Source organism: Vigna radiata, chromosome 9, assembly GCF_000741045.1.
Source record: "Vigna radiata var. radiata cultivar VC1973A chromosome 9, Vradiata_ver6, whole genome shotgun sequence".
NCBI lineage: Eukaryota > Viridiplantae > Streptophyta > Magnoliopsida > Fabales > Fabaceae > Vigna > Vigna radiata.
The window spans coordinates 12,123,544-12,135,621 of record NC_028359.1 but is presented as its reverse complement, the minus strand read 5'-3'; the positions used below and the strand labels follow the sequence as shown (position 1 = coordinate 12,135,621).

The 12,078-nt window shown below is 29.1% G+C and overlaps 3 protein-coding genes across 3 annotated transcripts; 1 reads left to right on the top strand and 2 right to left on the bottom strand.

Annotated features, from left to right (window-relative positions):
- Nucleotides 1-590: 590 nt before the first annotated feature.
- LOC106773358 lies at nucleotides 591-3,815 on the bottom strand. Its single transcript, XM_022785918.1, has 3 exons — nucleotides 3,787-3,815; nucleotides 1,977-2,438; nucleotides 591-1,893 (listed from the first exon to the last, which is right to left on the bottom strand). Exons 1-3 carry the CDS (start codon nucleotides 3,813-3,815, stop codon nucleotides 1,815-1,817), a joined length of 570 nt encoding a protein of 189 aa, XP_022641639.1. The 3' UTR covers nucleotides 591-1,814.
- Nucleotides 3,816-4,355: 540 nt separating this feature from the next.
- Nucleotides 4,356-5,894, top strand: LOC106773357 (putative late blight resistance protein homolog R1B-14). The gene has a single exon (XM_014660056.1). The coding sequence runs from the start codon at nucleotides 4,356-4,358 to the stop codon at nucleotides 5,892-5,894; it is 1,539 nt and encodes a 512-aa protein (XP_014515542.1).
- A 2,788-nt stretch (nucleotides 5,895-8,682) lies between these two features.
- On the bottom strand, nucleotides 8,683-12,061 carry LOC106773814. The gene is made up of 3 exons (XM_014660568.2): nucleotides 11,903-12,061; nucleotides 11,243-11,569; nucleotides 8,683-9,050 (listed from the first exon to the last, which is right to left on the bottom strand). Exons 1-3 carry the CDS (start codon nucleotides 11,967-11,969, stop codon nucleotides 8,917-8,919), a joined length of 528 nt encoding a protein of 175 aa, XP_014516054.1. The 5' UTR covers nucleotides 11,970-12,061; the 3' UTR covers nucleotides 8,683-8,916.
- Nucleotides 12,062-12,078: the final 17 nt, after the last annotated feature.

Below are 12,078 nucleotides of genomic sequence, written 5' to 3'. Positions count from 1 at the left end.
AAATTTATTTTAATCATTTAGTTCTAAAAAACGGGTGGTTGATATTCACATGTACAAGTAGATAACTTCTATTTGTCCCTTATGAAAAGGATAATTGAAACACAATATATAATATAATATGTATGCAATAATAATAATTGCTTTATATATGTTATAAATTTAAAATAAAAAATTTAGAGACATAATAAAAATTCAACGTAAATAAGGTTTACTCTATTGATCCACTTATTTGGTTATATCAAAACTTTTATATACTCTGTCAAAAAAAAAAAAACCTTTTTATATATGTTTAAAAAGATTTTTTATACTATTTTTAATAACTATAAAAGTAAGGGAAATAGAAAGTCTCAGACTTTCTAGAATCCATATAAAAGTGAGTTTTTATTACACCGGTTTCACGCCTAACAGATATAAGAAGTCTGAACTTTTACACATGATATTTCCAAAATAGATATAAAATATACCTTTATACCTATTACTTCTAAAATAGGTATAAATGTGCTTTTTAATACCTATTGGATTGGGCATAGAACAGGTGTAAAAAAAGTAACATGTTGCAAATTCAACTCACAACTTTCAAACATCTGTAGGAAAAAGCACATTTATACACTATGAAATAAGTATAAGATTTAGCTTCACTTTAGTTCTTTCTATTGATAAGTAGAAGTGAATTCAATTTCAATGATGAAATTCCTAATTATTAAGTACCTCTGGTATTTTAATCACCCTGTCAGCATGAGTTTCAAGATTCCCTTGCCGCTGTACATAAAAGCAATAAGTATTAGGTAACTGAGAGGTTATAGGATTTTCTTGAGAAACATTGATGTTGAAGAGAACAAATAGTATATATGGAGAGAGATAGTTACAACAAAGGAAAATGGACAATTTTTCCTGATCAATGATAAGGAGTGAATCTTCTCAATCTTCCCTCAACACAGACAAAAAAATTGGTTGTTAGAAATTATGGCATTCGATCAATACAGCAAATATCTTCTCAAACACTGACAATTAAAAAAATAAGAATTTGAAAACCCTGTGTGAGGATATTTCTGTTTTATTCTGTGTCATGTCTGTTTTATGTAAGCTAATGAGAAGCTTAAATTCATGATCAAGTTATTTCTATTTTTCTGGATTCAAAACATGAAAATACATCTTAGTCTGTCAAACTAAATATGTACTTCTTACTAACATACTTATCCTGAAAATTTTTCAGACCACCCTAGATCCACCAATCAGAAAGGCTTCTTGAGTCCATAGCCGATGATTGATTTCCGAACGAGTAAGAAACAATTTTTTTTATAACAAAAATTGCATGATAATGAATTTTGAGTGGAGAGAAACAACATAATTATTGCTTTTTTTTCAATCAAGAAATTGCAGTTCCAAAATTGTCTTGAAGGTAAAAGTATTAGTACCCACCCTTGATTTCCTGTTCCTCCAACTTCTCCATTATTGGGAGCTGATTCTGTTCTCCAAAGGGACATAGCTGCTGAACTGCTCTGTTCCGTTACTTTGCGTTTCTCTCAGATACATCAAACCTTTGCAATCCCTAAAATCCCTTTTTGCTTCCGCACAAGATTTAGAAAAGAGAAACAAATTTCTTACACGGCTTTAACGCCATATCCAATGGCGTTAGTTCCCACGCCAAGACCATCAGAGGATGATTCCTTGGAGATGCCTAACAAACAAAATTATGTCCTAAGAAATGTCAGCAAAATCACAGGGAGAGAATAGAAGAAAGTTGCGATAAGTGAAGGGTTATAGTTCCAGAGAACGAGTTTCCAATCGGAATTTGAGAGGGAGACATAATGGAGTTAGTCGGCTGTGCAAACGGAGATATTATCGGTGACGGGAGTGGAGAAAGCCAAGGGAGCAGTGGCGTGTGGGAGGGAGCTGTAGGTGGAGAACCCTAGGACTGTTCAATGAAGGATGAGACTCAGAAAATGGAGGAAAACTTGAAGCGCTGAAAAGAATACCTGTTTATACTTCTTCTTGCGCTTTCCATGGGCAATTTTGACGATGAACTCGGTGGAGAAGATGTTGGTGAGCTTCGCACTGTAGCCGTTGCATCCACAGGTGGTCTTCTTAAGGTTATCGTTATCGTCATAGTTGCTGTTAGTAAGCAAGTGGCTACAAATGAGTTTGGGGATCTCAACGGGTATGGTATCGCCGTTGAAGATATGGTGTTCAGCTTGGCATTGATGGTGACCTTGAAGGCTGCCATGGAGAGATCTCGCTGCTTGTTGTCGCCAGTGTTGACGAGGATCTCATCGAAGATTTTGTAGAGGCCAGGAACGTAGGAGAAGATGCGTGGCAGATCTGTAATGGTCTTCCCCACTGGCGAAAGCGAGAGAGAAGGATGCAGCACCCCTATGCGGCCAGAGCCAGAGAGAAGGATGAGGCGCGAAAAGAAATCTATACTGCGAATTAAAATTTTCCTGTATTACACTTTTGCCATTAACGTTAATTTTATACCGGTTTTAAATTTAAAAAATATTTTTTATACCTATTTTTGATAATAATCCGTATAAAAATATTTGTAATGTACCATAAATTTTGTTGTTGTGTAATTTTTTATATTTATTTTTAATATAATTGGTAAAAAAAGTTTTTTTATTTACAATTTTATTATAAAACTTTACAATTTTGTTACTGTATTTATATGTGGTGAATTTCAATCTATATAAAAAATTATTATAAAAATTATATTTTTTTTTAATGGAAAATTGTTTTACCTTCATATTTTTTTTAAATATTTCTATTGTATTATAAATTAATAACATATTTAAATTAATTAAGATAGTATATAAAAAAAGAAAATGCATATATTAAGAAACAATTTAATGTTAATAATAATTATTATAAATATAATATAATATAGAAATAAAAGAGAAAAAGAAATGTATGATAATTTTATACTAAATATTTTAAAATAAGATTTTTATTAAAAATAATTAGTTAACAATTATGTTTTTTAAAAATTAATAATAATTATATTATAAAGAATAAAATAAAAATAAAAATTATATATAAAAAAGAGTTATTATATATATAATTTAAAATGTTATAATATTCTTTTTGTAATTATTGTTTTACATTGTCGTTATTAATGTATATTCATGTAAAACTTGTAACATTCCAATCCTTTTTATGGTGTTGAACTATTGTAGGATATATTTTTAATATTACAAAACAGTTTACTCAAGAAAAATATATAAATTGTTACTACAATTATTTAGGAATAAATTTATAATAACAAGATATATACATCATTCTATAATAAAAAAAGATATTATAATGAAGTAATAACGTAATAAAGACTTTTACAAAATAGAAAGAAAACTACAAAACGTCTTATTCTAAACTTTAACTTTATCATCAGTTAGTTCCTGTTCACTAAAGACATTCTCCAAGCACACATCATTAAGGTGATAATTGTAAAAGAGAAAACACACAAAAGCAAGGATAAACTGGTATACAAAGAAATTAACATCTTATAATTTAATATAACAAATCATATATTAACATTCACAACAACCCATCAAACACATGACCATATCACAATTTAACCTCTTCACTCTACTGAAATAGACTTCGTTGAAGGTGTGCACTCATGGTAGTATTTATACTCTATAGAGACACAAACAAGGGTAGCGTAACCTACTTCCCCATGGGTTAATCTTTCCTTCTACGACCCAAAGGACTAGGGTAAAGACCTCATGTCATTCTCTCTACCACCCCATTCATCTCGCGATGAGTTAAATGATTGGTAGAATATCAGGATACCTTCTCTCCAAAGCCTCACTATCAAACATTCACCACAACTTACTTGATCATAGAATCTATCCTTGAGGTTCTTCTCGCAACACACATCTTTCATTCTCACAACATACTCATAGCATTTCAAAAGCATCAACACACATTGTAAACAAAATCACACAATAACACAATTTTCTTCATAGTAACTCGGCACACACACTAGGAAAGGAAAACGGCTTGGTAACCCTCACCAATAACTCTGGAAGGGTCTTAAACCCCTAAAACGATTTAAAGAACGTCCAAAACTGATGTCCAGAACCCCGAATTTGAGATTCCCAACAACTTAGTTATTGCTAGACAACTCGTAGCATCAGACACTTAACACTAGACGCTTAACACCAGACACTTACCATTAAACACTTACTACTATATGGTTATCACTAGATGCTTACTTCCAAATATTTATCACTAGATGCTTACCACCAGATGCTTACCACTAGACGCTTATCACCAGATACTTACTACCATATGCTTATCACTAGACACTTACTACTAGATGTCGAGGTTTGCCGCTCTCCATCATTGTTTTAGCAGGGATGCTAGCTAAGAAGGAAAAGTCACATAGAGAATGGTGTAAAGTGGTAGGTCATGTTAATTGGTATCTCACTCGAGATGAAACCCAAGTGAAGGATATAGTTCTCACGCTCAACTACGACAACTTGCCAAGCAGACTAAAACCATGTTTTCTTTATCTTGGGTTATTTCCTAAAGACTTTGAAATACCTGTTACTCCATTATTGCAAAAATGGGTTGCAGAGGGTTTCATACAAGATACAGGAAATAGAGACCCAGATGATGTTGCGAAAGACTACTTCTACGAGCTCATCGATCGCAGTTTGGTTCAGGTTACAAAGGTGAAGTTTATTGGAGATTTGAGGAAGTGTCAGGTTCATGATCTTCTTCGAGATCTTTGCATTTCAGAGACCAAAGAGGAGAAAGTGTTTGACGTTTGCACAGACAATAACATTCTAATTCCTACTAAACCTCGCAGCCTGTCTATTCACGGTGACATGGGTCATTACATTTCTTCAAGCAACAATGACCATTCATGTATGCGTTCCCTGTTTTTCTTTGGACCAGAGTATTATGTTCAAAGGAGAGGATGGAAATGGCTTTTGGATGACTTTAAATTGGTTCGAGTGTTAGAGTTTGGACATAATAGATGCCTAGAGATTCCTTCCAATTTAGGGAACTTCATCCACTTAAGGTACTTGAGAATAAACTCAACCCTTGCTACATTTGTTCCAAATTCAATACTTGGCCTTTGGAATCTACAAACCATAGACTTGGGTATTTTAGAGTATGACAGTCCAATTTCTTTTCCTATTCAAATGTGGAAACTCAAACATTTAAGGCATTTGAATACATCAAGGCCTATCAAGTTGCGAGGAAGATATTCAGAATCAAATGAGAAGATGTGGAATCTTCAAACCATCTCTCCCCTTATACTCAACACAGAAGCAACATCTCTAATAAAGAAAGGAACATTTCCCAATATTAAGAGGATGGGGTTGTACTTGGAGACTGACGGTTATGAAGGTGAATTACCCAATTTATTTCAAAACTTACAACAATTAAAGCATTTGAATACATTGATGATTTATAATGTCTTAAACCTTCTAACCTTTGAGGTCATATTTCCCCCAAGCATTACAGAGTTATGGTTGTCAAGGATTAAGTGCATTACTGATGAGGGGATGAATGGTTTGAAAAATCACTCTAAAATCAAAATTTTGAGACTTTTGGGTGTTGAGTGGTCTGAGAATTCCATTGACCTCAATTGTGTGGATGGCAGTTTCCCACAGCTGGAAGTGTTGGAAATGAAACATTTGTCACTTCGAAAGTTTAAATTAGGTAATGGTGCAATGCAGAGACTTCAAAATGTGATTATCCAGGATTGTCAATATTTATATCATCTCCTAGTTGAGTTTCAATCTTTAAATGGATTGAGGAAAATAGAAATCACAGAAACTCCTTTAGAACAACTAGATTACTTCTTACAAATTTTAGAAAGATATCATGGAGTTCAAGTCGTTAGAGGGTATTATCCTAAGATGTCAGTGATTGGATTTTAAATATTTACTAGAAGTTTGAGATTTATTATACTAAATAGTTGGTTATTTATTTTATGGATGTATTTTATATAAAGTACAAAAAAAATTTGTAACAATGTGAAATATTAATAATATCTTAATTTTGACTTTTTAAATTTAAATAATAATTAGCCATATTAATATTTTTTTAAAATATTGAAAGGTTTTTTAAAAATTAATTTAAATAAAAGACATTAAATAAATATTTTTTAACATAATAGGGTCATATAAGACAATTAAAGTTTTATCATTCATATATTTATTTTCATTTGTATTTTATACCTAATAAGTTTGTTTTATTAATGTAAGTACTTGTATCTAGGATTATTATACCCATTTATTTATTATTTTACATATTAACTAATTTTTTTATAAAACGTAAAAATCAAAATAAGATAAACATAATATTATTAATGATTTATTAGATTCACGTTTTTTTCATTATCAAATATTAAAAATGTATCATAATTACATAAATATTAAATAAAAATAAAAATAACTATAAAAATAATCAAATGTTAATAATTTGTTAGAGATAATGTCAATTTTTTATTTAGATATAGTTCATGTCTCATTAGTATTATTGTGTCTTTTTATAAATCTACTCCCAAAATTCTCATCGTGTTTGTTGTTTGAAATAAATGTATTAGGAACTTGAAAAAATATGTTATCACATATTTATCTTTTATAATAATAATAATTACAATACAATCAAGTATTATATATTTTAACTATATTGAAAAAAAATGTTGAAAAAGGATTGAATGATCATTTATACATAAGATGATATATAATATTTGTAATTTACTTTTTTTTAGATTTATTATTGTTTAAGTAATTTTAGTTAAATAAATAATAATTATTTTAATATAAATAGAATATCTGTATTGATATAGTTTTTTCATTTTTCTAATCATAGAATTTGGATTCAAGTCGAAATGAACTTTTTTTTTAATTTTAAATTTTACGTTGATTAATACAATATTTAACATAAATTTACGTCAATAAATATGAGACAAATGTGAATTTATGTCTAATTAAACTACATTCGTAGTAAAAATAAGGATTAAAATACAATACCTTACTTACGTCAATGTTTACCTGAATACATTGTCCAAGGTAAATAAATTTACCTTGGACACAACATCATTAGTGGAGTAAAGACTGACTTAGGTGATGTAGACTACGACATAGTCAACATGTATTTGTATAAAATGAAAGAAAAATTATGATCACAAAGCTTTATTTAAGGAAAGTTTGAGTAGAGAAGAGAGTCTCGCACTAAGATAAAATGAATAAATTTTCAATCTTCCGTCCAAATTTTTATTGAATTCACTAACATATAACGTCTGATTCTATGGCATTCGAGTCTTATAATGTAACATCCCAAATATTTATAGTATTGAACTATAATAGGATTCTTACATCATTAATATGATAGAACAGTCATAGAAATGAGAAATATAAGTTTTTCCTCAATTTTATACAAACTATCACTTAAATTTTAAATATAAGTTTTTCCACGGTATTTCATCATCTTCTGCTCACACCCACCGCATGATTATCGCCGATAGAAAACACACAACACAACAATAACAACCAAACAACAAATAAATGCAACAAAATAATATAACATGACATATTTAAATCAATAACATAATTTCTAACTTATAAGTCAAATTATTCAATAAACATCATTTTATAGCCAAAATTTTTACTATTCACAATACTTTTTTAATATTGTTTATTATTTTAATATTATTTTAATAGTATTTAATTAATATTTTAATCACAACTTTAAAAAACCACTAGCAAATCTGATCCTCCCTCAATCATTGCAATGCAAGAATTCTTATCCCTTCATGAATTTATTTTTATTTATTTATTTTAATTAATTTATTATTATTATTATTATTATTATTATTATTATTATTATTATTATTATTATTTTTACAAAATCTTCTAAAATAGGTTCTCAAAATTTTGAACCTCTCATTTTGAAATTATTATAATTCTCTACCATAATTTTTCTTTTAATTTTTCTAATCATAATTTTCTATTCAATTATATTTTCTATACATTAAAATTATTATTATTATTAATAATAATACTAATAAAATTTACTATTATCCATTAAAATGGATATTTTTCATGGGTTTTACATATAACTTTTTGACATCTAATTCTAGGACATTTAACGTCATATTTTAAGCACATTTTTACCTTCGCGCCAAACATTTCTGCAAAATTTACTCAATAGAACGTCAGACTTCTCAATATCCGACGTCTTATAACTAATTGACGTCAAATAAGTCTAAATCTGACGTCTTAATTGAACTTTTATTTACAAAAATGTCATCAATCATTTTTAAGCTTGACTTTTTTGTTTTTTGATGTTGAACGCGAGATGTTGAAACCTTATTTTACACTAATGATATAATATTTTGTCAATTTTATTAATTATTTTTTATTTTCTAAATCATATAATTAATTATTTATATTAAATCAAAATATTTACATATTGATTTCTTATAATCTTATATTATTTAAAATACTATTAATATTAAAAATAATAATTTAATTCCGGTTTATTGCACCACGATTTAACCGCGATTGACCATTAAATTTTTAATCAGTATACTTTGATTGATTTTATTATAGATCTACTTCTAAAATAATGGAAAGAAATGTGGGATAGGATATTTGTTATAACATCACTCGATGTATCAGTGGGGAGTTACGAAGAGCATAAACAAAATCCAATTTCAAAATTTGAGAAACTTGCAAAACAACAACATCACGTAAACCCATCAACACCGTGCCCAAATCACTTTTGAGTATTATTACAATAGCCGTAACACGACCCATACAAATGAAGCCATATTCCTCTTCTAACATAGTAACACAATATTAATATCTTAATAAAAAAAATAATAACAATAGTGGCTCTTGCAATTCACACCATCTATGCGAAGGAAAGTGGAATTTCAACGGACTAAATAAATTACAGGGGAGAAGGGGAAGGTGCTGATGACACACCATAAACAGGTCCAGGTGCAGCTCCTGAGCTCACAAGCTCAACCATGGCACGACGCGGGTTAGTCTTTTGCTTCTCGCATAGTTCTGGCAAAAATACCCCTGCATAACATGATCAAAACAATCTTAGTTACGTTAGAAGTCTCGTAACGATTAGAGACAAAATCAATTTATAATATAAAAGTGGTTCCCTTTATAATCGGTTTCGTGGAACTGAGTTAGACTTAAAGTTTAGCTTTTCACATGGTATCAAAATTGCTTTTTCTAACAATATTTGTTGTTTGTTGGACATGTTGTTCCACCTCCTATTGAACCCTTATCGGTCTATCCGTTAATGTCTAGTCTCACGTTAGAAATGATATCTATCCTAGAAGATGTACTCGAAGTTTCACATCAACTAGACATAAACCAATTTATAATATATAAGTAGATATAACTTTAAGTCAGTTTTGTGAGATTGAAATATGTTTAAAGTTTATTTCTTAACAACTTAATTGTTCTAACAAAAGACAAACATATTTTAACATTTTTATTTCACCTAAAAAGAAAAATAATAATTCTAAAAGTCAATCAATCTATTAAATATGTTTTTTATTTTTAAATTATTACAAGAAAAATGTATATAATTTTTAAATTAAATTATTAATTTTTCGGTTAAGAAACTTTATAAAAGTTATATAAAACATTGTTTTCCAACAAATGATATTTAAAATGTTTTCTACGTGACAAATAGAATTACATATTAAACTATGATACAATCTCCATATATTTATTAGAATACATATTTTACATAATTTTCATATTTTATAATTTAATTTAAAACTGAAACAATTTTTCAAAATAGTTTTGAAAAAAAAAACTAAATTGACCCTTTTAAGTATATAATCTATTGTCTTTATTGAAAATTCCAAAATTTTTGCCACAACAAGAAAGCACAGTTTTTTTATTTTAATTGTTTCTTTGTTTTGTAAGAAAAAAATGTACCTTGATTAGAATTGAAGTTAAAATTTTCTAGGCGTCTAGGGTATTCCGTATGCTAAGGTTTTCTTAGTGAACGGTGAAAGCACAAGACAAAAAGCAGAATAATATGAATGAGAATTGCCCTATGTCTAAGAAAAGGTAACGAGCATTATTTTTTCTCTTCATTGTTGAGGTGCCATTTTTGTATTAGATAATGATATAGTTTGACAATATTTTTTTGACAACATTTTAATATTATCTATGTATCATTTTATAATTAGTTCAAAATTACTCTACAATCAATAAAAATAATCATAAATATTATCATACATCAATTACATAATAATACATAGATGATATTAAAATGTTGTCAAAGTATGATCACCTTTTATATTAGTTAAGAAATCACAACCACAACGCATGCAATAACACGCAGAATGTCTTTAAGAATAGGCATCACTATTCTTGTTAGGACATGTTCAACCTAGGAAAAGTTACTCACAATCAACATTGTTTTTATCTTCTTTATTCTAAGATGGTACCTAATGATGTCCACGACCACTAATTTTATAATGGGTCAATTCTGCAACCGAAGCTAAAAAACGAATGACTACCAACCATGTTGATTATGATCATGCATACAAGTTTTGGAAATTGAAATTATTTTAATTACTTTCTATCTATGTCTTGTACGACAATTTTTCATAACTTTTTCTGCCACACCTTCTTTGAAAACGAGTCAAACTACTAAAATTTGATGCACTTGAAAAACTGTTTTCTTTTTTAACTTTGTAATATTATGTCACTATTTTAGAGACTGATTTTTAAATATTACAATTATTTTTGTATCATACATACCCTTTCGTATATATTTAAAAATTACTTCTAATGTCTTGTAAGATTATTTTACATAACTGTCTTCTCCACCTTCCTTTAACCGAGCCTACAAGTATAAATTACTGCATTATTGTTAAAAGATTGCTTTCTTGGTTGGACTAAGACAAGTTAGTAATAATTTTTTAACAATTTTTTAATAATAAATTATATGTTATTATTTTATTGATCCATATATTTGAATGGACTAATCATGAACTATCTCATCACGATGGTAAAAAAGTTGTTAAAAACTCATTTTTCTTCTTAATTAGTAGTATCATGTGACAGTCTTAGTCTTAGTGAATGATTTTAAAAATTACATTTTTTGAAGTATATTCTTTCTGTATAATGGTGATTTGATATTTTATATTGGAAGTTACATAGAAAGTGATGTAAAATAAACATTATAGTATGCTTAATTGGACAGAAATATATGGTGAGTAATGAAGAATTGTTACCCTCTCCAGCTGCCAAGTTGAAGAAAAGGTCAACAATGTTGGAGCAGTTTTGGTAACATTCTGAAGAGCAAAGTTTGGCGGTGAACTGAGGCTCAAAAAAGGCATCAGATGAAATACCAACAGAGTTCCTATCAACTCCACATGCCTCCACACATTGGTCTGTCTCTATGTAGCCCGCCATCCTTTCCACCACCACTTCCGACGTGCGACACTGGTACTCGACACCACCGTCCGCCGCCTTCTCTGTCTCCAACAAACACCTCTTCCCTGATGAAGCTACTGAGAATGCACACACTTCCTTTGGAAGGTCCTCACATGCCATCTCAGCTGCCAATTCATAAATTCCATACATGTTAGGAAAAAAGCATTTAGAAGTAAAAACAACTATATAAATCTTAAAATAATTCTCACATAGACTATAAAAAAGTTGATATTATTAATGATAGAGTTTTTAGTAAAAGAAACAGTATCAATTGTAACCAAAATCTTTAAAGTAATGGATTTATAGGTTTTTTTATTATGTAATGTTTATTTATAAGACTTATGCTTACAGTTAAATTCTGGAAACACAACTACATATGAATCACATTTAATAAAATACTTAGCATTAAGAAAATTGAACAAGACATAAAAATTATGATGATGTATTGATGTACTCACCCAGAGATGCAGGCATGAAGAGGGAAGAAAGTAAAAGGAACAAAGGCAATTTGTTGGAGAAAGCCATGGTTCTTAGTAATGGGTGTAGTTTGACAAATAGAGGTATCTTTTCTTGTGAGAAAAATGGGTTTTGTGTTTGTAATGAGAAAAAAAAATGGAGAAACGAGCACAATGAT